We start from the raw sequence: 26,052 nt of genomic DNA on the forward strand, positions 1-26,052 counted from the left end.
GGTGGCACAGTGGTGCAGTGAGTAGTGCCGTTGCCTTACAGCAGGAAGGGCCTGGGTTCTATTCCTTAGCCGGGCAGCCAGGGTTCTTTCTGTGTGAAGAGTTTTTGTTCTCCCTGTGTCTGCATGGGTTTTTCCCCACAGTCCAAAGACAGGGCAATTTTAGTAGTTTCAACTGGCCTGACTGCATAAGTGTGAGTGTTTTTCCTGTCATGTACTGGCAACCTGTACTAAACCCACAGCGACACTGACCAGGATTAAGCAGTGGTAAAACAGACAAAGAATTTATGAAATACTCAGTAAGATCTATAGCTTTTCATGATGGGGCAAATTACAGACTACTTGTGATCCAAAACTATTAATAAAAAAGGAACTTTAAGTATGGGTGAATTTATTCATTAAATTTTCATTGATTTATTATTATATATTTTCCATTTAAAAAGTGACAAAATAAAAATACGTGGTTGTCCTTAATCTGTCCGATAACACCAAATAATGGCTCTGTGTTAATACAGTAGAAAAGGTACTCAGACTTGAGTCTTAATACTGTACATAAGACTGTATTAAATAGTTTCCTGTAGTAAATGATATGCAATCTGAGACACAGCCTTTAAAGCAGATGAGTGGCAGCCAGGGAGAATGTTGCTTATAAACTTATGCTGCTTGCATTAATCACAGTTAAAACAAGTCCTGATTCAGCATCCAAAACTTGCCAATTTAGGTAATATCAAACATTATATTTCATTTATTTAAAGTATTCGCTACATCATGATCAGGGTCACTTGGAAAGACAAGTCCATCAGTGAGAATACACCCTAAATAGGGCACTACAATCTCATTAACACCCGGAGGCAATTAGAGCACCCACTAAATTAAAAACATGCCAAAACCCTCACAGACATTAACCAAAGACAGGGTTTGTGCACAGGGCTCCAGGACCCTGGTGCTGTGATACCTACTGTATCAGCTGTGATACTGCAAATATACACCAAAATAATTCATCTAATTACACTAGTTCACATGGGTAGAAGGGTCTGAAGGTTTCAGGGGATCAAGTCATATCATAATGATCATTTTAAGTGCAGGTAGTAATGACACTGTAAGAAATAATGTAATCCTATGTAAGAAATGCAAGTATTTGTATTAACTAAAAAAAATCCCAGATCAGAGGTTAGTTTTGAATTAAAACTATCCAACAGCGACACCACCATAGATTACAAAAATGAAATGACAAAGTGATTGTATCAAGGTTTGGGATTGCCACTGTCAAGAAAAAGCAATCAAAAAAAAAAAAAAAATAACCAGTTTAGCACAATGATCTAATTTATATATACATACATGAGGGGAGTTTAGTTTTGGCAAAGGAAATTATTTATTTTAATAAAAGCATTAAAAGTAGATTAAAGAGCACCTTGTTCACAGTGAATAAATATTTGGATTACATAAACAAACAAAACTGATAAGAAGATTCTTACATTTTGAATAGAATTTTTTTTACACTGGCAAAAAATTAAAGGTTGATTGAACACATCATTATAATCTTTGCTGATGAATATTAAGTGAACATTAGCTTACAACACATTTACATTGCGCACACGGACGCCCAATAAAGACACAGCAAAATAATAATTCTGTAAACAAGCATCCCTTCACCAGCTACCACTATGATACCAAAAACCAGCTTGGCATTGCACGTTTTGTTGAGACATTCACAATGGAATAAATTAAAGCAAAACAAGAATCGTTCTAGAGGTGTGGTAAAACTTTCAGTTGTGTCACATCCTGACCTTCTCCAAAGCCAAACTGACTATTAGGTGGCAAGGTCAGGCATCTAGATTCCATCACATTCTATTGACAGTGACATTTAAGTGTCCATGTGATCAACTCAGGAATATAGGGTTTGCCACAGTTGGTAGTGACAATCAAAGATCATTGACCGAATAAGTAACCAACATTTTAGAACTTGCTGCTTCGCTGAAAAAAAATCATTAAAAGGTACACAAAGGACAAATGCATCCCACACTTTGGTTTTAAGGCAGGTTACATTGTGGAACATCTTCCAGAAAGGGGCATTTCAGAATGAATCCTATGTTCCATGTCTCCAGACATTGGCTCAGGTGTGTCAATCTTCTCGATTCCTTAGCAACCACGTGCACACTAGCGTGTTATTTTAAGCGTTCAATGAGTTCCGGTGTAAGACCCAGGTTGAAGAGTTGCATGTTCGAGAGCTGGGCCAAGTGTGGAAAAGCTTTTATCAGCCTCTCCCAGCAGAGTTCCAGCAGACTCGGCACCACCAACCAGATTTTAAACAGAGAGCCAGTCCTCTTGTTCTCATGGATGTTTACCACTCCGCCATGGATGTACATGCATCCCGCCTAGAACAATCGCAACAGAGGTTTAAACAATGTACTATGATGGCTAATTGCTAAGAACAAGTCAACATTTTTTTTAGAAAACAATTTCCAGAAGATTAACAAGTAGATGGAGACCCTGTCTGTATCACTTCAAAGAAACTGAAAGCATCATACAGAACGTCTAACAAAACTTGGTTTTATGATTTCGAAAAAGGGAGATTTAAATGAATTAAAGATAGCATGCACAGTATCATGAACTGACCGGAGTAACAGCAGCACAGTGGAAATACGCTGGCTCAGGCATCACTGCAGGTAGTTTATTCCACTGAAATGTCTGCAGATTGATCTTCCACAGGTCGTCCAGAATCAACTCACCATTGTAGCCTCCGCATATAAATACATCTGAAAGAACCAACGGGGGGAAAACAGTAAAAAGAAATAAATACTGGCAAACAAACACATCTGACAATCATGGTGAATGCAAATAAACTGGGACTTACCATTTTTAATCTGTACACAACTATGACACCTCCTGGGTGCTGGGTAACCTGCCACAGAGCATGACAGATGTTAATATAAAGACCCCAAACATATTCACATTTGGAAGGAAGCAGATCCAGAAGAAAGCACATCTAACCTATTCTTTCATGAGGCTTTGTTGTGATCTCCTCCCATGAGTTCGTTTCAAGATTATATGCATGAATCTGAAACAGAAAATAAGAGAACCAGAAGGTCTTAATATAAACAAATCTGTAAAATGCACTATATGCTCAAAATATGTAAACACCCACTTCTAATTATTTAGTTTGTGTGTTTCAGCCCAATTATAGTTCCAAAGTTGAAGGGAGATCAGGTGGCACAGCGGTAAAGCCTGCTATCAGCCAGTTGGGCGTCCAACAGACATGACTGGCTATGTCTGGGGGGGTGGGGGTTGGGGGCTGGCTGAACAGCCAAGCCATTGGACGGTGCACTAGTAAGTGCACTCTCAGTGCTGGTCCCAAGCCCTGATCAAAATAGGAGGGTTGCATCAGGTAGGCGGACAAGAATGATCCTCTGTGGTGACCCCTAAATATAGAGCAGCAAAAAGTTGCAGCAGACCCTGGGATACAACCTTTTCTTTTTCATCATTACTGTGCCCTTGTGAGAAAACAATGTCCATAAAGACATGCTTAGAAAAGTTTGATGTGGAAGGCTCATGGTGTTCACTTATTTTAAGAAACCACCTAAATAGGCAGAATAAATGCTCACAAATAAACCAGGTATTAAAGTGACTACATGCAGGTCTTCAACACTTGCTTTAAAATGTTTTGCAGTACCTTGTCTAAAGGATAGGATGTCCAAGAGGTTCCTCCTCCTAGTATGTATATTCTCTGTCCATCATGGGCTATTTCATGTCTGTATCTGTTGGATTAAACAATGACATAGCAAAACATTAACTGTTAAGCACCTTATAGGCCTGGCTTAATAACTCACTCAAACTCCCACAAAACACAATTCATGAGCAACATGACCAGTAGAATAAATGCAGGGAGGGTGAGTATGTACCCATTTGCACTGTTAAATTTGGGTGTGGATTTTTTACATGTAATTTTATTTCCAGGTTTAACCAAAGCTTTTTCTTGGTCACTGGAGGCAATGCTGCAACACAACCCAGACAGGGTGTCAACCCACCCCCGCAACATTATGTCTGCAACATTTGCATGTTTTGTGCTATCAATCATGTATTTGTTTCAAATGATAAAATTATTGTCTTTGGCTTAAGCCCCACCACTGTTAATGTGCCAAATCTGGGCCCCTTGTGCAAGGTCCTTCACTAGGGTTGGGCGGTATGACGATATTACCGTATACCGCGGTATTTAAAAATGGTGACGGTATTTTTTAAATGTGAAGCGCCAAATTTCTGCTTCAGGTTTACCTTGAAAACTGAGACTTTAGGACATGCGCGCATCCACAGTGAGGGAGGGGTGGGAGGGGTAGGCGGTTGGAGCTCGCTGATTGGCTGTGGGGTGCTCACTGGTGATAACACAGAGAGACGAGTGAAGAGCCACACTGGCTAGCGTTAGCTGTGAGCTAACAAGCAGAAACTGAAAAACGGCTCATTTTTTAATTTTTCTAAATCAACATTTTTTTCATCAGTTCAAGCGGAAATGAACACAAGCGACATGTACTTATTTACTAAATATATCTTCAGTGTAAATCGAGCACAAGTGTTGAGAAAAAGGAGCAAACAGTAATAATAACGTTACGCCCAATCCGCTGTTCTGACTCTTGTCTGCCATAGATTTTCCTGCCTATGTAAGAACTATTTCTTCCTAAATAAAAGCGCTATATTAAGAAAAAAGAACGTCTCACCTGTCGTGTAATGTGAATTATAAAATATATTGTCTGGCCCTTTAAGAATGTTAAGCGCACTATAGGGCGCAGGGAGCGAGTGTGTAGGGAATACAGTGTATCACAAAAGTGAGTACACCCCTCACATTTCTGCAGATATTTAAGTATATCTTTTCATGGGACAACACTGACAAAATGACACTTTGACACAATAAAAAGTAGTCTGTGTGCAGCTTATATAACAGTGTAAATTTATTCTTCCCTCAAAATAACTCAATATACAGCCATTAATGTCTAAACCACCGGCAACAAAAGTGAGTACACCCCTAAGAGACTACACCCCTAAATGTCCAAATTGAGCACTGCTTGTCATTTTCCCTCCAAAATGTCATGTGATTTGTTAGTGTTACTAGGTCTCAGGTGTGCATAGGGAGCAGGTGTGTTCAATTTAGTAGTACAGCTCTCACACTCTCTCATACTGGTCACTGAAAGTTCCAACAGGGCACCTCATGGCAAAGAACTCTCTGAGGATCTTAAAAGACGAATTGTTGCGCTACATGAAGATGGCCAACACCCTGAAACTGAGCTGCAGCACAGTGGCCAAGATCATCCAGCGTTTTAAAAGAGCAGTGTCCACTCAGAACAGACCTCGTGTTGGTCGTCCAAAGAAGCTGAGTGCACGTGCTCAGCGTCACATCCAACTGCTGTCTTTGAAAGATAGGCGCAGGAGTGCTGTCAGCATTGCTGCAGAGATTGAAAAGGTGGGGGGTCAGCCTGTCAGTGCTCAGACCATACGCCGCACACTACATCAAATTGGTCTGCATGGCTGTCACCCCAGAAGGAAGCCTCTTCTGAAGTCTCTACACAAGAAAGCCCGCAAACAGTTTGCTGAAGACATGTCAACAAAGGACATGGATTACTGGAACCATGTCCTATGGTCTGATGAGACCAAGATTAATTTGTTTGGTTCAGATGGTCTCAAGCATGTGTGGCGGCAATCAGGTGAGGAGTACAAAGATAAGTGTGTCATGCCTACAGTCAAGCATGGTGCTGGGAATGCCATGGTCTGGGGCTGCATGAGTGCAGCAGGTGTTGGGGAGTTACATTTCATTGAGGGACACGTGAACTCCAATATGTACTGTGAAATACTGAAGCAGAGCATGATCCCCTCCCTCCGGAAACTGGGTCGCAGGGCAGTGTTCCAGCATGATAATGACCCCAAATACACCTCTAAGACGACCACTGCTTTATTGAAGAGGCTGAGGGTAAAGGTGATGGACTGGCCAAGCATGTCTCCAGACCTAAACCCAATAGAACATCTTTGGGGCATCCTCAAGCGGAAGGTGGAGGAGCGCAAAGTCTCGAATATCCGCCAGCTCCGTGATGTCGTCATGGAGGAGTGGAAAAGCATTCCAGTGGCAACCTGTGAAGCTCTGGTAAACTCCATGCCCAGGAGAGTTAAGGCAGTTCTGGGAAATAATGGTGGCCACACAAAATATTGACACTTCAGGAACTTTCACTAAGGGGTGTACTCACTTTTGTTGCCGGTGGTTTAGACATTAATGGCTGTATATTGAGTTATTTTGAGGGAAGAATAAATTTACACTGTTATATAAGCTGCACACAGACTACTTTTCATTGTGTCAAAGTGTCATTTTGTCAGTGTTGTCCCATGAAAAGATATACTTAAATATCTGCAGAAATGTGAGGGGTGTACTCACTTTTGTGATACACTGTAGATCAGATTTGTACCGTTTCTGTGCTCGTGTTTTGCACTGTGCTTGTGTGACATGTAAAGTAGCGTTCTCGTTAACCACTGAAATGTTTGGACTTTGAATTATTTTAACATTACTTTACATCACCGTCATCGCAACATGAACATTTACATTCATATTTTTTGTTACAGTATAGAACTTAATTCTGGATTACAGGCATAACTAATCGTACACGTTCATACACTTAAGAAATATCTGTAACTATAAACTAAGCAGTTAACCTTTGGAAATATATTGAAGTGTGTAGCCTGCTATTATTCTGTTTTGTGTGGGCAGAGAGAGATTACAATGCCAAAATGTTATGTGTTAATGTTTGTGTTAAAGTGTAATTGATACACATGCATTTATACTTATGCGTATTTATTATAGATCAGACAAGATAAGCAATGTTTGACGTTCAGATTGTTAAATCTTTTTATAATAAAACATTGAAATATTGTAATTACACTCAAGTGTGTACACTGTAAAGTTTGTCCGCGATACCACGGTATTTCCTGAAGACGGTATGACGGTATGAAAATCGGCAATTTCGCCCAACCCTATCCTTCACCCTCAATTTCTTGCATTGCATTTGGTCACAACTGTAGATTGCTTTTAGATTAAAGTGTCCTTGAAATGTCTGTGTAGGAAGAGGCATGCTGGCATGGATTTAAGAATATTTTAAGAGAAATATTCAGCACCACTGGAACAAATGATTTGCAGAACTCTGCACCAGTCATGATTTGTCATAATTACCGAAAAAACCCTCATGATCTAATGTAGAAAACTATTTGCTGAGATGGTGGTCAAGTTGGACTACTGACAAATAATATTAGTGGAAAAAAAAAGCTTAATGTATGTCGCTTACCGCTCTTCAGGCAAGTCGTTTGGAGGGTTGTTTGGCTTAAGATGAATCCACTCGCGGGATGTTAGGTCTAGTCTGTGCAGATCTGTGCTGTAAATGTAGCCCGTTGTTCCTCCAAACACATACAGGAAGCCATTTATTATGGCCATCGCCTAATCAAGAAAAAATCAAACAAAAAACTAATTTAAATTACTCCTGCACTCACTGCATTTGGTTAACTTATTTTGCAACAGGAAAATGAATAAATTAGTTTATCTGTTTTCTGACAATAAAATCAGCAAACAACAATTTGTTACAAACATTACATTGTTTAAAATGGCTTGAATAATGCTGCATATATGGTGAAATGTATGAAGTGCAATTTTTGGTAGCTATGGATTAAACTTCTCCAGACTGTAAACAGGATTTTTGTAAACAAGTTTTTAAAAAAAGTTTGTGACTATACTAGCACTAAATTTATACAATTTATGCAATTTATACCCCAAGCTTTTATGCAAAAGAATAATATCCTTAATAGATAATAATATTTGATAACACAAAACAGAGCATCTTGAAATGGAGCTGTGTGTAAACACATAGCATTCATGGTTTATTCAATACAGATGTCAAAATGGAAAATCTACACTTTGTCTCATTCCAAGTGGAGATATACAGAGCCAAACCCAGAAAAATGCTTATGTCCAATTCATAACAAAAACTATAATTTGTTAACTTTTCACCTGTCCATAAATACGGTTTGGTTTCTTCCCTCTGCAGTTGAGCAGCGACCACCTCTTGTATTTGACGTTGCAGACATGAACATCATTCCCATTGTTTTCTCCAAATGGGATGCCAGTGCCCCCAAACACTAGCAAGTTGTTACCGTGCAAAACAGCTGAAAAACAAAAGAAACTTTATTGTGGTATTATATTCAGAATGAAAACATACAAACCTGTAACCATACTGTCAGTCCAATTATGCATCAAAAGGGACCAACCAGCAACCTAATATTACTTGGGTGGTGGACTAAGCATAGCATTGACCCTAATATGGTAATGACATGGAAGTGTGCATTGTTCTGGTATGGGAGTATCAGGTGCAGCAGTTTTGTTGAGATTTGTAAACAGTGCTTAAACTTACTGGCCTCTTTTTATTAGGAACGCATAGCCTGTAAGCACTTCCTTAAGTATTTTATCATTGGACACTTTCTAAACACAGGTGGCTTTAAATTTTGGTCTCCTCCAAGCATTAATATTGAGGTGTTTGAAAATTGCCACCTGCACATGATACATTCATATCAGAAACACACACTATCATGTTATTTCCATATTAGTGTCATTGCAATGCTGAGAATGGTCCACTACTTAAATAACTGGTCACTGGGGATCTTAAGGGGAGTCCTTTTGAGATACAAGGAGTGACAAAAGTGTACAGAGCAACACAAGGGCTACAGTCATTACCTGCATACCCAGAAAGTTCATCTGTACAGTAGCTGTAGCTTATAAAACAATAAATAAATAACTGTATCAGATATTTATAGTGTACCTAAAAAAGAGCTTGCTGAGTGTTTATCCAGCTGCTATATTACGGAGGCTGGAATTACCTGACATGGAGGCCAGCTCAGTGGGCATGTAGCCCTCTGTGCGGATCTGCTGCCACGTCCCTGTGGCAAAGTGGTACCTCCAGAGTTCCCTGAAGAGCGGGTAGTCCTCATTTTCCGACCCTCCTGACTCATCAAAGTCTGGGTTGTAGCCACCAAACACATAGAGGTTGCTATTATCTGCTACACAGCGATGTCCACTTCGTGCTGGAGGGGCTCTGTGACCTACAGAGACAAGTGATAAAAATGTGAAGATGGGAAATGCTGTGAAAAAGAAAAATCGCCTGGCCCCTAGTGACCATCTTCAGCAACTGTTCAAAGGAAAATGTTTAGTATGTCAAAATCTCACGTGCTGTGGGTACCAAAAGCACAAGTTAGCAAGGTTCAACAATCAGCAACATACAAGCATCTTTGGAATATTTCTGCAAGGGATTTGGTGGGATAAAGAAGTGGGATGCGCAAAGATGGGAAATAGCCTAGAAAAGACTGTAAACACACTGTGGAATTCGGTAGAGTTGGGTTTTGACCTATAGCTGTGGATGACAACAATGTTTTTTATTACCATATAATTTGCCACTGTGGTTGTTACAGCAAGTTAAAATGTGGGATATTAAACATAAAATTGCATTTTTTACCATACCATGTTAAAACGGACAAAGATGAGAACCATAACGCAGACCAAAAATGAGTCTCATTGCAAATCCCACTGTAAGTAGGGAACCAAACCCTTGCGAATATTCTGTCTTAATGTTTGCCCTGAACCTGAAGGTTCAAAAAGAGGACCAACAACATGGATGTGAGCACACACATAAATCATGAACAAAGGAAACTGTAATCACATCCTGTTTCAGCACCTCAACAATGACTGCTAAGCCAACAGAGCCCAGGCAAAAGAGGAGCGGTAGGTTTGCACCAGAGACAGGTTGAGCATTTTTGAAAGGTGGGTGGTGAAGCTCTGGGAGGAGGGAAAAATCAGATAGACCCCCATGATAATTTGGGATAAGAGTTTTTTGGGGTTCAGGTCAGGGCTGGCGCATTACCCACCTTCTCTTAAAAACCTGTAAGGGATCCGCAGGCTGGAGCAAGGTTGAATGAGGATTCGTCGAGCTTGAAGCCAGCAAACTTTCTTCTTAGAGCCTGTCACCACAATCACCGCAAATCAGACATAACAGACAACAATGTAGGACAATGGAAAAAATAAACATACGAACATACACAGGACAAATACCAGTAAAGCATGCTTTTAAAACAAGAGATAATGGGAAATGTTATTCCTCTGCACAGAAATAGACTTCAGAATTGAAAATTCTTTGTTTCTGTGTGGAATAAAAATTGATGAACAGCTTCATAAAAAGGCTCAGCATGAAGGAAAGACAATTTCACAAAATAGTTGCATTTAAACAGACATCACTCATCATTACACACATTCAACACCTGATTTGTAACTGTAGCAGGCAATAAAATACAACATTGTATTAAACCCTAAAGCTATATATCGGAGAGGTTTATTGCTGACATTAATCTCCTTGCTTCTTAAGTACTTAACCTGCTGTTTGTTTGTTTGTTAATTAGGATTTTAACGTCATGTTTTACACTTTTGATTACATTCATGACAGGAAAGGTAGTTCACTTAATACACAAGGTTAATCAGTTCACAAGGTTATATACAGTCATTATATACAGTCATGGACAATTTAGTGTCTCCAATTCACCTCCCTTGCATGTATTTGGACTGTGGGAGGAAACTGGAGCACCCGGAGTAAACCCACGCAGACACGGGGAGAACATGCAAAATCCACACAGAAAGGACCCGGACCACCCCCACCTGGGAATCGAACCCAGGTCCTTCTTGCTGTGAGGCGACAGTGACTTAACAACCTGTAAGAAACTATTTTTTTAGCAACTTTACAAAAACAAACAAAACTTAAAAATATATTAATTTATTATGTGACAATAGCTCAGTTTTCCATCATAAATAAGTGTCACATATAATACATTTTAGCTTATGATTGCCATACTCAATTTTGAAATTAACACATTTCTTGTTGACCTTATGGCACTCTTAGTACATTGTAATTTGTTACAGTTGCAATCAGAAACATTCAACAACTGAGTTTTTTTGCTTTAAATTAAGTTTTTATGCAGCAATTAAAGAAAATGAATGGTGTATTTTAAAGTAACAGGATATTTTCTTAATATCGTCAAGTAACAGTTATCAACCCATTTGATCTCAAAATCTACTGCTAGTCTGCATGACCTAAAGTTGGGTTAAAACATGATTAAACAATTGGGACTCAATAACCACCCTTTAGAAACACTGCTTCAGCTGTGATGTGTTATTGAAACACCACCCAAAAATGGGTGTGTTGCAACTAGGGATGCATCGATACCATTTTTTCCCAACCGAGTACAAGTACAAGTATTTTTGTACTTGCCGATACCGATACCTATTTAGAATACCGTTTTTTTCTAAACAAAAACACACGTGAGAAGTTTCATGATACCACGTCCAAAAATGCATGGCAACAAGTAGCGAGTGATCAAAGTGTTTGTGCGCTGACGTGATGAAATCAAGGAGGAAAAATAAATGAATCTGAGTGGATTTGGCAACACGAATAGCATGGATTGTTCTGTAGTGAGTTGGAGGTTAATAAATATTTTTGCAATGTTGGTGTTTTGTTATGTTTTGTAGAGAACGATCAGGTCAGAAATACTGTAAAACGTGTGTGTGTGCCGGTGTATTCTGATATAAACTATATTATCCCCCTGTCCCACCTGTTTACACTCCTCTCCTGCGTTTCCCCTCACACCGTATCCTGCGTTCTCATTGCCTGTTCGACATGTCACTCATTCCCAGTCGCACATCTGAGATCAGATATCTGACGTGCTAGAAAACTCAAGCGCTCGGCGAGCCGGTCGGATCGAGTTGTTGGATAGTTCACACTTAGCGATCGAGAGCCGAGTTTTGATCGCCGAGCGAACGCCGAGTTGCTCCCGAGCTGGCAAATCTAGCACCGACCAGTCGCCGAGCGAAAATCAGGGCAAAAATCGTGTAGTGTGAACTAGGCATAAGGCACTAGGCACATGGTATCGGATGTTTAGTATCGGAGCCTCGTTTGCGAGTACGAGTACAAGTAAATACCCGATACCAGTATCGGTACTCATGCATCTCTAGTTGCAACTATGGTGAAAATTAAAAAGTTGTAAGAAAACATTAGATTCATTGACATTTATTTTCAATGAACATGTGTGATGTTAACCAAAAACACAGATCATACACAAACAATCTTAAAGCATGGTGGTCTCTGATCTACTGTACAAAGGTGCTTGCATATGGTTAGGCATATGCATATGGTTATATAAACCATATGCCTTTTGTAGCATACTGTCTTGAGGCAGGCTATGGAATTGTTGCCATTGAACATATGCACGTTTCAAAGAAATCTGCACGTTTCTAAAAAAACTTATCAAATAATCAAAAAGTGTCCTATAATGTTCTAACAACTGCTGTTAAAAATTTATGTAACACAACCACATGCACAGGCTGTAACATGCTAACTGCAATTTGTTTAATGCTTATACTGAGGCATACACAATTTTCTCATTAAGAATAAAATAAATCAAAAGTTTCCTGGAGTGACATGGAATAAAGCATCTGATAGCAAAAGTGCTGCGTTAAACTGGTGGTGTTGTAATCGCATGCTGGGGTGATGCATGTCCACTGAGAGGAGGTCAAAATTCAGCTAAATCAGCTTACAGCACAACATTGGATTTCTCTACATGGTGCTGATGTGTGTGATATCCGTAGCTCCACTCCCACTAGAAATATTAATTGTTAGCTGCTGAAATATAATTTAAAGCTAAATGACTGCTTTGAATTAGAAACAAAGTATCTGTTAGTTATCGGACAATCATTAACATGTTTAATTAACATGCTTAATCAATAGTAAAACAAACAGGACAAATTATTATTGGGTCTGTGTCCCATCCTTACACACAGCAGTGTGAAGAAAGAAGCATGTATCGACCAGAACTGACCTCTGATTACAAAAGTACACAGTACAAGTTTATTTTCCCCCAACACAGCAAAGCAAGAGGTATGAACTACACTGGTATACAATTCTCAAACACAAACTAGAAAATAAATACACTGGAAGGGTATTGTAAATGTAACCAAAACATGGACAGTATAGTCAAATGAAGAACATTTTTAATCCAGCCGTCTACACCTGGAATTTAATTAATATTCAGAATCAGTATGAAAAAGAATGAAATGCTTCACTGCAGTTAACCCAGCACAAAACTAAACTACACCTCAATATTTATGCTTGAATTTTGCTTGGCAGCATAGTGACTTGCAGCTATTGTATAAGGGTTTATCATTTTAATAAACGAAGCAAATTAGTGATGAGCTAATGCTTAAATTGGTGATGCACTTAAGTTTACTCAGCTAGTAGACAGGCAACAAACACACTGCAATGTTGGGTATGCAAGTCCACTTGATAATTTATATCTTTTTTTTTTTTCTTTTATCTCTCAATCAATGCATTTCCTGAATATGCAGCTGCTGCTTGCACAAAACTCAAGGTGAGCCGGATGACCGCATGTCCCCGCCAATGTGCAACACAGCTCCCTTAAACACGACCAGCTGTGCTTGTGTCAGGTCAGAATGTCAGAATTTCTTAGTATTTGGGTTTGGACAGATTTGTAATAGGTAAACAATGGCTGCAAAGAAAACAAGCTTCTGATGAGTAAATTAAATCCACCTGCTGACCGACATGGTCATTTTCACAAATGTGCATGTTTGCATCCTAGTACTAACACTAAAATAAATTTGTTACATATTTTTTCAACTTTTCACTCAAATCTATAAAGATTTGTGATGAAAAACGGGGTATTGAAACCAAGAATAATGCCAAATAGAAATAGATTACTAGCTGTCTTTTAGCCTCATCGTATATTTTCAAATCGGTCAGTACTGCCACATATTTAATATGTTTTAGCCCCCAAACCGGCTTGAACGTGTAAAAAAAAAAAAAAACACTTTGGGATTCATTCTCAACACCGCCTGTAACCTGTATCATAAATACACTCACACACCGCCTGTAACCTGCATCATAAATACATAAATACACTCACACACCGCCTGTAACCTGCATCATAAATACACTCACACACCGCCTGTAACCTGCATCATAAATACATAAATACACTCACACACCGCCTGTAACCTGCATCATAAATACATAAATACACTCACACACCGCCTGTAACCTGCATCATAAATACACTCACACACCGCCTGTAACCTGCATCATAAATACATAAATACACTCACACACCGCCTGTAACCTGCATCATAAATACATAAATACACTCACACACCGCCTGTAACCTGCATCATAAATACACTCACACACCGCCTGTAACCTGCATCATAAATACATAAATACACTCACACACCGCCTGTAACCTGCATCATAAATACATAAATACACTCACACACCGCCTGTAACCTGTATCATAAATACACTCACACACCGCCTGTAACCTGCATCATAAATACATAAATACACTCACACACCGCCTGTAACCTGCATCATAAATACATAAATACACTCACACACCGCAACCTGCATCATAAATACACTCACACACACCATCTGAAACCTGTATCATTAATACACTCACACACCGCCTGTAACCTCCATCATAAATACACCCACACCGCCTGTAATCTGCATCATAAATACATAAATACACTCACACACCGCCTGTAACCTGCATCATAAATACATAAATACACTCACACACCGCCTGTAACCTGCATCATAAATACACTCACACACCGCCTGTAACCTGCATCATAAATACATAAATACACTCACACACCGCCTGTAACCTGCATCATAAATACATAAATACACTCACACACCGCCTGTAACCTGTATCATAAATACACTCACACACCGCCTGTAACCTGCATCATAAATACATAAATACACTCACACACCGCCTGTAACCTGCATCATAAATACATAAATACACACACACACCGCCTGTAACCTGCATCATAAATACATAAATACACTCACACACCACAACCTGCATCATAAATACACTCACACACCGTCTGAAACCTGTATCATAAATACACTCACACACCGCCTGTAACCTCTATCATAAATACACCCACACCGCCTGTAACCTGCATCATAACTACATAAATACACCCACACACTGCCTGTAACCAGCATCATAAATACATAAATACACCCACACACTGCCTGCAACCTGTATCATAAAAACACTCACACACCGCCTGTAACCTGTATCATAAATACATAAATACACTCACACACCGCCTGTAACCTCTATCATAAATACATAAATACACCGCCTGTAACCTGCATCATAAATACACACACACTGCCTGTAACCTGCATCATAAATACACCAGCTTACATCATAAATGATAAATACACTCTCACACACCGCCTGTAACCTGCATCATAAACACACACACACTGCCTGTAACCTCCATCATACAGTGGGGTCAAAAAGTATTTAGTCAGCCACTAATTGTGCAGGTTCTCCTACTTAGAAAGATGAGAGAGGTCTGTAATTTTCATCATAGGTACACTTCAACTATGAGAGACAAAATGAGAAAAAAAATTCCAGGAAATCACATTGTAGGATTTTTAAAGAATTTATTCGTAAATTATGGTGGAAAATAAGTATTTGGTCAATAACAAAAGTTCAACTCAATACCTTGTAACATAACCTTTGTTGGCAATGACAGAGGTGAAACGTTTCCTGTAAGTCTTCACCAGGTTTGCACACACTGTAGCTGGTATTTTGGCCCATTCCTCCATGCAGATCTCCTCTAGAGCAGTGATGTTTTGGGGCTGTCGCTGGGCAACACGGACTCCACAAATTTTCTATGGGGTTGAGGTCTGGAGACTGGCTAGGCCACTTCAGGACCTTGAAATGCTTTTTACGGAGCCACTCCTTCGTTGCCCGAGCGGTGTGTTTGGGATCATTGTCATGCTGGAAGACCCAGCCACGTTCCATCTTCAATGCTCTCACTGATGAAAGGAGGTTTTGGCTTAAAATCTCACGATACATGGCCCCGTTCATTCCCTTCACACGGATCAGTCGTCCTGTCCCCTTTGCAGAAAAACAGCCCCAAAGCATGATGTTTCCACCCCCATGCTTCACAGTAGGTATGGTGTTCTTGGGTTCTTCTTTCAAACACGACGAGTTGAGTTTTTACCAAAAAGTTCCATTTTGGTTTCATCTGACCACATGATATTCTCCCAATCCTCTTCTGGATCATCCATATGCTCTCTGGCAAACTTCAGACAGGCCTGGACATGTACTGGCTTAAGCAGGGGGACACGCCTGGCACTGCAGGATTTGAGTCCCTCTCGGCGTAGTGTGTTACTGATGGTAGCCTTTTTACTTTGGTCCCAGCTCTCTGCAGGTCATTCATCAGGTCCCTCCGTGTAGTTCTGGGATTTTTGCTCACCGTTCTCATGATCATTTTGACCCCACGGGATGAGATCTTGACCGCAAGGGAGATTATCAATGGTCTTGTATGTCTTCCATTTTCTTACAATTGCTCCCACAGTTGATTTATTCACACCAACCTGCTTGCCTATTGTAGATTCACTCTTCCCAGCCTGGTCTGGGCCTACAATTTTCTTCCTGGTGTCCTTCGACAGCTCTTTGGTCTTGGCCATGGTTGAGTTTGGAGTCTGACTGTTTGAGGCTGTGGACAGGTGTCTTTTATACAGATAACGAGGTCAAACAGGTGCCATTAATACAGGTAACGAGTGGAGGACAGAAGAGCTTCTTAAAGAATAAGTTACAGGTCTGTGAGAGCCAGAAATCTTGCTTGTTTGTTATTGACCAAATACTTATTTTCCACCATAATTTACAAATAAATTCTTTAAAAATCCTACAATGTGATTTCCTGGATTTTTTTTTCTCATTTTGTCTCTCATAGTTGAAGTGTACCTATGATGAAAATTACAGACCTCTCTCATCTTTCTAAGTAGGAGAACCTGCACAATCAGTGGCTGACTAATTACTTTTTGACCCCACTGTAAATACATCAGCTTACATCATAAATGATAAATACACTCACACACCGCCTGTAACCTGCATCATAAATACACTCACACACTGTCTGAAATCTGTATCATAAATACACTCACACACCGCCTGTAACATCTATCATAAATACACTCACACACCACCTGTAACCTCTATCATAAATACATAAATATACTCACACACTGCCTAAAACCTGTATTATAAATACATATACACTCATACACTGCCTGTAACCTGCATCATAAATACATAAATACACTCACACACTGCCTGTAACCTGCATCATAAATATAAATACTGTACACTCACACACCAACTGTAACTTGCATCATAAATACATACACACGTACACACCGCTTTTAACCTATATCATAAATACACACACACCGCCCATAACCTGCATCATAAATACACTCACACACCACCTGTAACCTGCATTATAAATACACTCACACACCACCTGTAACCTGCATCATAAATACATAAATACACCAGCTTACACAGGGCTCTAGACTAACGTTTTGCACTGGTTGCACTGGTGCACCTAACTTTTTTTCTTAGGTGCACCAGCACAAAAGTTAGGTGCACCCAAATTTTCGACCGCATCACATTTAACACCGCAGTTTCACAGGTTCACTTTTTTTTTTTTTTTTTTTTTTTTTTTTAAATCACTGTCCATACAGGCAATATTGACTTGGAAATAACTAACAATCTGGTCAACATGGTTTCGTCTGATGATCTGTTTGCTGCTGCCTGACAATGAAGGGCAGTGGGGAGAGGGGGACACTTGGGCAGTGCATTTATTGCGGCATGTAATGTGTTTTATAGATGCATTGGGCTTTTTCAGCCTTTCAATTCGAAATGTATTAGAACCAGTCACAAATATACTATTGCCGGCCACTGTCTTCTTTACAGTTAATTATAGTATTACAGACTAATTATAGCACACTTATAAAAATTATAAAAATAATAGAGTAAATGTGTATGTATGTGTGTATATCTATTCATATGTGTGTGTATATTTAAAATTATATGTATATGTTTGTGTGTGGGTTAGAGTGTAATCTTAAATGCAGTGCATTATATTATCGGCTTTACTGAATCTTTTACACAGATTCCCAAAATCGCTTGCGGTGCACTCACTGCGTATTTTGACTACATGTATTGTAATATATTTTGGTCTTTTAGTTATTTTTATATTTTACTTAACGAAAATATTGTCGTGTTTTTACTTTCACTATCGCGGCACTTTACCGCTAGCATTAGCCCCTTGCTACTGTAGAGGGTCGGCTCACCTAGCCGCTGTCCGGTGGGGATGCTGCGGGTCTTTTGCTGTGCGGTGGTGGAGGTGTGGGAATAAAGACACACGGCAGGGTCGAGTCACTTTAACTGTTTAGTCAGGACTTAAGTGAGCGTTACAACACTTTACACCGCCGAGCTCCAGAACCCGAACTTCCATTCTGGAACATCCAGCGAGTCTCATATACAAAACTAAACTTACGGCAGAACGTCCGAACGCATGTGTATAAACCTGGTGCTGCATTCTGATTGGCTGAGCTGAATGTCGCTCACATATCACCGCTAGAATATTGTCCCGCCCTTCACTATCTCTGATTGGTTTAGACCATGATATTGGCCTAATGTGTGTCTGTTGTTGTTTTTTTCCCTCGGACGCCTGGTCGCACCGGTGCGACCTGAGATTTTTTTTAGTCGCACCATTGAGAAATTAGGTCGCATGTGCGACCAAATTGGTCGCACTCTAGAGCCCTGTTACATCAATACATAAACACACACTGCCAGTAACCATTATTAAAAATACATAAACACTTGCTGCCTGAAACCTGTATCATAATCACAAAAATACATTCACACACCACCTGTAACCTGTATCATAAATGGGGCTGTTAATACTAATTTTACAGCTTATATAATATTCAGTTGTTAACTGTCATTGTAATGGAATTCAAATATATACACACTGTTTTACCTTTGCAATGAACTAATATCTTGTTGAATAAATAACATGTTGCCTGATGTAAAAATAAGTCTCTGAAAAATGAATAATATCATTTTCAAATGTGTTTGAAATAATTCCTGTCAGTGCGTGATTATGGCAAAAGTTAAGCTGAACTGACCTAACAGCAGCACAAATTCCATATTTAAAATTTGACACTGAGGTCACATTGCCATCTTACTATCAGATTCTAATACATCTCAAAGTGTCCCAGATTTTAATAACATTTTAATAACATTTTGATATGATACAAATGAAAACTGAAGCTGCACCTTTGTTAAACTTTTATTAACAAAACTGTGCTGTGGGGAAAAAATCTAAACAAACTTGTAAATTAAATCACTACAGGATTATGCAGGTTGTGCACTAGGGGTGTCAATGTGAATTTATTCAATTTGTTACAAAAAAGTAGCAACAACAGGGTTTAATTTTGGCACGTTTAATATGAAGGTGTGCAAGTTTATCATATGAAAACCTGTTAAACATGCCGGAATAAAAACACAAAATTCCTAAGAATTATCTAGACTATACAGACAATTTTATCAGTGTCCATTTTCTTCTGAAGTAAACTTGTCTTATATAACACAGCAGCCACATGCCTGCTACTTTATACAGCTCAAGTGATTATTTTAAATATGGAAGACAAGCCTTTCCAAAAGCTTTCACATTTATGGCAAATGCCAAAGCGACTTATAACTGTATCAGTATTAAATCCAGGCAAATGAGGGTTGAGGACTTGCCCATGGGCCTAACCGTGCCAAACTGAGCGACTTAAACCAGCAAAATTCTGATTACCAGTCAAAAAAGTTTATCTAAAGGGTGCAAATTTTGCCAATTTATTTAAAACAATAACCGACCATCAGTGTAATCAAAATTAACCGATAACTAAAAAGTTTACAGTGCCCCATCAAAATACACAATGGCTGCTGAAAATGAATCAAATAACATATTTAATCAAACAATCAAACAAGGACTTTTCTATTGAAAAAAACCTTTCCAACTCTATTTTCTATTTTATCAAGGTTTTTTTTTATTTTTTTTTTTTTAACCTAGGTGGACATTTTGATCCAATAATGAGTATCTGCATTAGGGATGACGTTTGCATAGAACCTTGAATCTGTATCAATTTCAATCATAAAACATGCAACAATCATATTATTTTTCTTAACTTGGTTGCAAAGAAACATGTTTGACAGTTTGATGTGCAGCAATATGACTAAGCTTTGATATCAAATTTTTATAGAAAATGAACCAATATAATTACTAATCGCATATGCAGCTAAAAGTGTAGGCTTAAACATATCCATACGGTCTGTATAGATCAAAATTCTGTGCAGGATTGAGATTTTTTTTTTACTTGTATGGGGATGGTGTTTCAGAGCAGAGTTTACATGAATGCAAAGAGACTTGGCAGATGGTAAAAATAGAGGAAAATAATTTGCCTGACAAATATCTATAGCTGAGCTGTGAAGCTATAAAGGTCAGACTAAACATGCCAAGTTGTGTATGTGCACAGACAAATAGCCCTGGTAGATTTAAAGTCTTTTCCAGGGTTTTTGGAACACTTGATAAAAATGAGCAATGAAAAGAACATAAAAATGTTAATTATAGCCATAAACTTTTACCACAGCATGTTTCTATGTATAAAAACTGGAACTGTCATAAACCTCCCATTTTTGCTACCAACTACAGTAAGAAATATGGTAAAAAAAAAAGCATTATGGTTAAAGAATTTAAATCTAAAATTAGACACCAAATTCATGCCAATAAACAATTAAAAAGGCATTCTAAAAGGAAGCCATTCTTTCTTCAATCCACAAATAAAATTCATCAAGCTGATTTTGGCATAAAAAGAAGACTGGTTATATAAAGAAACCTCTAAAACCCATAGTTAATAATCATTGAAGAAATGTCATGTTTTGGGATGTTTTTCATCCAAAGGTTAATGGATACATTACATCAGAAGACCCTGTATAAAGAAAAACTAAAAGCCTTTTAAACAGGGCTTAAATCTTAAATCTTTCAGTTATTCAAATTATCCATTATGTCTTATTTCACATAAAATGGTAAAATAGGACACGCCCAGTACATCTGTACATCCAGGGCATCTCGGTACCCAAACTTAAACTCCATTACAAACCTGTGGGGCAAAATAAAGAGCCTGGAACAAAATTAAGAAGCCTTGAGCTTGCTCAACAAGCATTATAGAATAAGTCAGTGCTTTAATGTAGGCAGAGGAAAACTGCCCAAACACTAAAGGTGACAGGTGATTTATTCAAATTGCAATACAGGGTTATATTTTCAGATACTAATATTACTTTACTTGTAGGGTTGATTTTTAAAACCAGTGTTTATTATAGTGTTGGTATTTTACACAATTGACGATTTATTACTAATACACGCCAAATAACTAAATAAATAATAAAACACACTGCAAACAGACTAGTAATTAGAAGGTCGCTGGTTCAAGCCTCACCGTTGCCACTGTTGGGCCCTTGTGCAAGGCCCTTAATCCTCAATTGCTGAGACTGTATACTGTAACTGTAATGTAAGTCGCTTTGGGTAAAGGCTTCTGCTAAATGCCAAAAATGTAAATGTTTCGTCTTAACCCAGAATATTCACATTCCTGTCAACACTATGGGTGTGCCAGTTTGTAGATGTTTGCTTATAGTCAATGTTTACTTAAGTATAAATTTGTGATTTAAATGCAGTGAAGCTGAATATGACCATTAATGCACTTGCTTGTGTCAGTTACGGGTAATTGCAAAAAATAGCATGCGAAATATCGACCGAATATCGTGCCCATGTAACAGTATTTACAAAGACATGATCTGGTAACAGTTCGCCATGTTTGCAGCCAAAGTCGTTTCGTTTACTTGTATGTTCAATTATGACTATATGCAAAATATCATTATCTACAAATAAACCCGTTATTTCGATAGATATTATATACAGAGGGTGCAGTATAGTGATGTAGTCTGCTGACAAACAGACGCCAACAGTCCATTTTTAAACCGTAATGTATTTTTTCCAAGAGTCAGCAAACACAACACCTTAAATATTTACTAGCTAGCTAGATAAATAGCTAGTCAACCGTTCATGCTAACCATGTAGCTAAACAGCTAACACTTAGCAAACACACAGAGGTCTAACCTTAAAGCAGTGCTCAAGCTGCAAAATATAAAACACATGTATTTTTAAATATGCGCCACTGAGGGTTATTTATAAAAAAAAAACTTAGGTAAAATGGTGAGTAAAGTAATACATATATAAAACAGCAGAAACATGAAGGGTTTCTTCGCTCGGAGTTAACACTGACCTGCCACTCGAAGCGGTGGACTGCCTGACAGTTTCTCAAATGTATTCAGCTTCCCTGGGCTGTGTGAGTCTTCTGACGCCGACATTATTTACAGCCACGACGTTTAAATACTCGAATAAATGTAGTTAAAATATAAAACTAGTCCTTTTATGTGCAAAATAATAAATTCAGAACAAAAACACATCCCATCTTTCTCTAGTGCGTATCCATCCGCAACGGCAATAAGAAGGCAGAAATGTCCAACATGGCTACACAAACACACTAGCGAATTGTACACTTTTCAAACTAAAAGTCGTAAGTTAATTCTCTCGGAATGTATCCAAATAAAGTAGTGCAGTGATGGCACCAAGCTCACTGATGACATGGTTTGATTGTGTACCCTAGGTACTCTGCTTTTCTTTTACCTTTCCAAAAATGGCAGTGGTAACATGGCTGCTCTATATTGGCTCTAGGTCTGAGTAAACAAATGATGCTATATGACGAATTGGCTCTCAGATGTGTTCCCATTCACAGAGACAATGGTTTTTTTTGCATTTTTTCTTGGTTGGGTTTAAAACCTATGTGAAATCTGTGTGAAAGGGAAATGGAATAGCAGGGCAGCTGTAGCCTAGTGGGTAAGGGTACTGGACTAGTAATTGAAAGGTCGCTGGTTCAAGCCCCACCACTGCCAGGTTGTCACTGTTGGGCTCTTGAGCAAGGCCCTTAACCCTTAATTGCTTAGACTGTATACTGTCACAGTACTGTAAGTCGCTTTGGATAAAAGCGTCTGCTAAATGCCAAAAATGTAAATGCATGTAGCATGAGGACCATCACTGGCTACAGTCAGTTTAAAGTTAAAATGGTGTAGGGGAAATTGGATAGGGCCAACAAGCTGAACAAACTGAAAACCTGTGCCAGCCACTCTGTGGGGTTCTACATTACCAATTTTCTCTCTCCTTTAAACTGTAGAGTCCTTCAGACTTCCTGCATTATCCAAGTTCCCAAGAATTGATGCCCCCAAAAACCTTAAGAACTACAGGGCTGTGGCACTCACTATCTATCTATCTATCTATCTATCTATCTATCTATCTATCTATCTATCTATCTATCTATCTATCTATCTATCTATCTGTCTATCTGTCTGTCTGTCTGTCTGTCTGTCTGTCTGTCTGTCTGTCTGTCTGTCTGTCTGTCTGTCTTTCATTTTTTTTTTTTTTTGAGAAAAACACAGTTTAAAAATCCAGGATGTACTTGTTGTTGTGTTTAGTTTATCCTCTAGAGGGAGACAAATAACAAATTATTCGAAAATATCTGTACGTGTGACGCGTGCATATTGATTAGAGCTTCAGTTATGCTTCAAAACAGATAACATAGCCAAAAGTGTGGCATCCAAAATCATGTCCATATATATATCATGTAAAACACATCTCTCGTGACATGGATGATTTTTTAAACTTGATTTTGTAACGTGTGGTAATTTGCTTTCACTAGCAAGAACATTAGCATGAATATTTTTGCCGTATGGCAGAGTGCATTATCCTGCTAAAAGAGGTCACTGCCATTAGGAAATAGCTTTGCTAAGAAGGGGTGTTTAAGAAGTCGGTAAATGTAATATCTGTATGAATGCCAGGACCCAGTGTTTCCCAGCAGAACACTGCAGGAAGAGCTTTTCCCTGAGGCTGTAACCCTTAACTCAACCACACCAATGTTAAAGTATCCCTGCACTTTAAACCACATTGAACTTTTTACAAGTGTACCATCTTATCTGTATATACCATCAGCATTTGTAAATTTACACATGGCACTATTGCACTACTTACACCAGCATAACAATAATGTATATATTGTATATATCTGCTATACTTATATACTGTACTTTATTTATTCTCATTCATTACCTATTTATCTAGCCACTTTAGTCAATTACTCTGTAAGTATATATTAATCTATACACTGTACAATCAACATTATCTGTTTAATATGTACAATCAACATTATTTGTTTAATATCAACATTATCTGTTTAATATTCTTAACTTATATCTCCTCATTTCACTTATCTGGTCACTTCTGCACTTTAACTGTAATATATGTAAATAATCTCTATCTTGAACTTCTGGTTAGATGCTACTGCATTTCATTGGCTCTGTACTTGTTTACTTTGCACAATGACATAAAAGTTGAATCTGAAGAGCATAATTTCCCCATAATGCATCCTGGTGCCATCTTTTCTTATTTAAGTGAAGCATATGCACCCTTCGTTCACATATTGCAAAAGGAAATGTGATTTATTAGACCAGGTCACTCTCTGCAACTGCTCCATGGTCTATTTCTGATCCTTATGTGCACACTGCTTTGCTGTGGCACTCTTTGTTGTGGTCAAGAGCATCCTGTTTGTTTGAATTATTTTAGATTTGAATAGAAAATAATTGATTGACTGCTTTGGGCAGAACAGCATGCATCATTTCTGGCAGAAACTGGCACTGGACATCACCTGGCTACTGGCAAATGTATACTAAAACATGGTGGCAGCATCATACCATGAGGGTTCTTCTCTGTGGTAAGGACAAGGAGACTGGCGAAACTTGAGGGTCTGATGAATTTGGTCAAATACAGAAAAATATTTGAAAAACAACTCTTCCAGTGAGCATGCAAACTCAGACTTGAGTGACACTTGACCTTTCAATACAACAATGGCCCGAAGCATACAGCCAAAACAACACCTGAGTGGCTACTGGGCAAGTCTATAAATGTTTCTGAGTGACCCAGCCAAAGCACAGACTTAAACCCCTCAGACATCTGTGGAGAGACCTGGAGATTGCTTTTTAGTGAAGTCAAAATTTGATCTTACACAACTTGTAGAGGTACAATAGGATAAACCACTCAAATCCAGGTGTGAAAAGCTTGTAGATGAGTATCCAGGAGGACTAGCAGCTGTAACTGCTGCTAAAAGGGCTTCTACATAGTATTGAATGAAGGTCTGAATGTGAATAGGAAATTTCTGTTCCAGTGTCTGTTAAATTCAAATAAGAGAACACCTCATTTTACCTAATAAGTTACTAAATAATCTGAACCTAACTTAACCTATTACCTCAACAAATCTTATTTAATGAGGAAAACCAAATATACAGACCAAGCCAAAAGAGTAAAAAGAGAAGTTCAGAGTGAAGAAATGAAGGATTTACTTTGGGCTTTACTGGCAGGGGAATACAGTGAGCATTAGGTTTTTTTCGTCCTTGGTGACTTATCAATTAGAACAAGGTCAAGCAGCAGACGCTAGAGACAACAAAGCTAGAATAGAATAGAACAGAATGCCTTTATTTGTCATATATACATATACAGGTGTACAATACAATGAAATTCTTTCTTTGCATATCCCAGCTTTGGAAGCTGGGGTCAGATCGCAGGGTCAGCCATTGTACTCAGCCCTGGAGCTGAGAGGGTTAAGGGCCTTGCCAACAGTGGGTGCATGGTAGAGCTGGGATTCAAACTCTCAACCTTTCAGTTGATAGCCCAAAGCCCTACCCACTAGGCTACCACTGTCTGCTGCAGACCAGCAGAGGATGAAAACTGCCATTCACTGAACAAGATAACCACAAATTCAAATGTGTGCAAATGAACAACTGTAGGAAGACATCAAATGACCTACAAAAAGAATGGGGAACAGCAACTGAGGCAAAGTGCATGGCGAGAATGATTCAGGCTCCCACGGGCAGGGTTGAAGTAAAAAAGCCCTTCAT

The 26,052-nt window shown here is 38.7% G+C and overlaps 1 protein-coding gene across 2 annotated transcripts; it reads right to left on the minus strand.

The window, feature by feature from the left end:
- Window positions 1–1,360: 1,360 nt before the first annotated feature.
- Window positions 1,361–22,536, minus strand: klhdc10 (kelch domain containing 10). Of its 2 annotated transcripts, XM_063005495.1 has the most exons (10): window positions 22,335–22,536; window positions 9,925–10,017; window positions 8,884–9,105; window positions 8,021–8,175; window positions 7,305–7,453; window positions 3,668–3,752; window positions 2,989–3,055; window positions 2,852–2,899; window positions 2,614–2,753; window positions 1,361–2,372 (listed from the first exon to the last, which is right to left on the minus strand). In XM_063005495.1, the coding sequence occupies exons 1-10, from the start codon at window positions 22,417–22,419 to the stop codon at window positions 2,163–2,165; spliced, it is 1,254 nt and encodes a 417-aa protein (XP_062861565.1). In that variant the 5' UTR covers window positions 22,420–22,536; the 3' UTR covers window positions 1,361–2,162. The 2 variants fall into 2 exon arrangements, with proteins under 2 accessions (XP_062861565.1, XP_062861575.1); XM_063005505.1 differs by lacking the exon at window positions 9,925–10,017.
- Window positions 22,537–26,052: the final 3,516 nt, after the last annotated feature.

This window comes from Trichomycterus rosablanca, chromosome 1, assembly GCF_030014385.1.
Source record: "Trichomycterus rosablanca isolate fTriRos1 chromosome 1, fTriRos1.hap1, whole genome shotgun sequence".
NCBI lineage: Eukaryota > Metazoa > Chordata > Actinopteri > Siluriformes > Trichomycteridae > Trichomycterus > Trichomycterus rosablanca.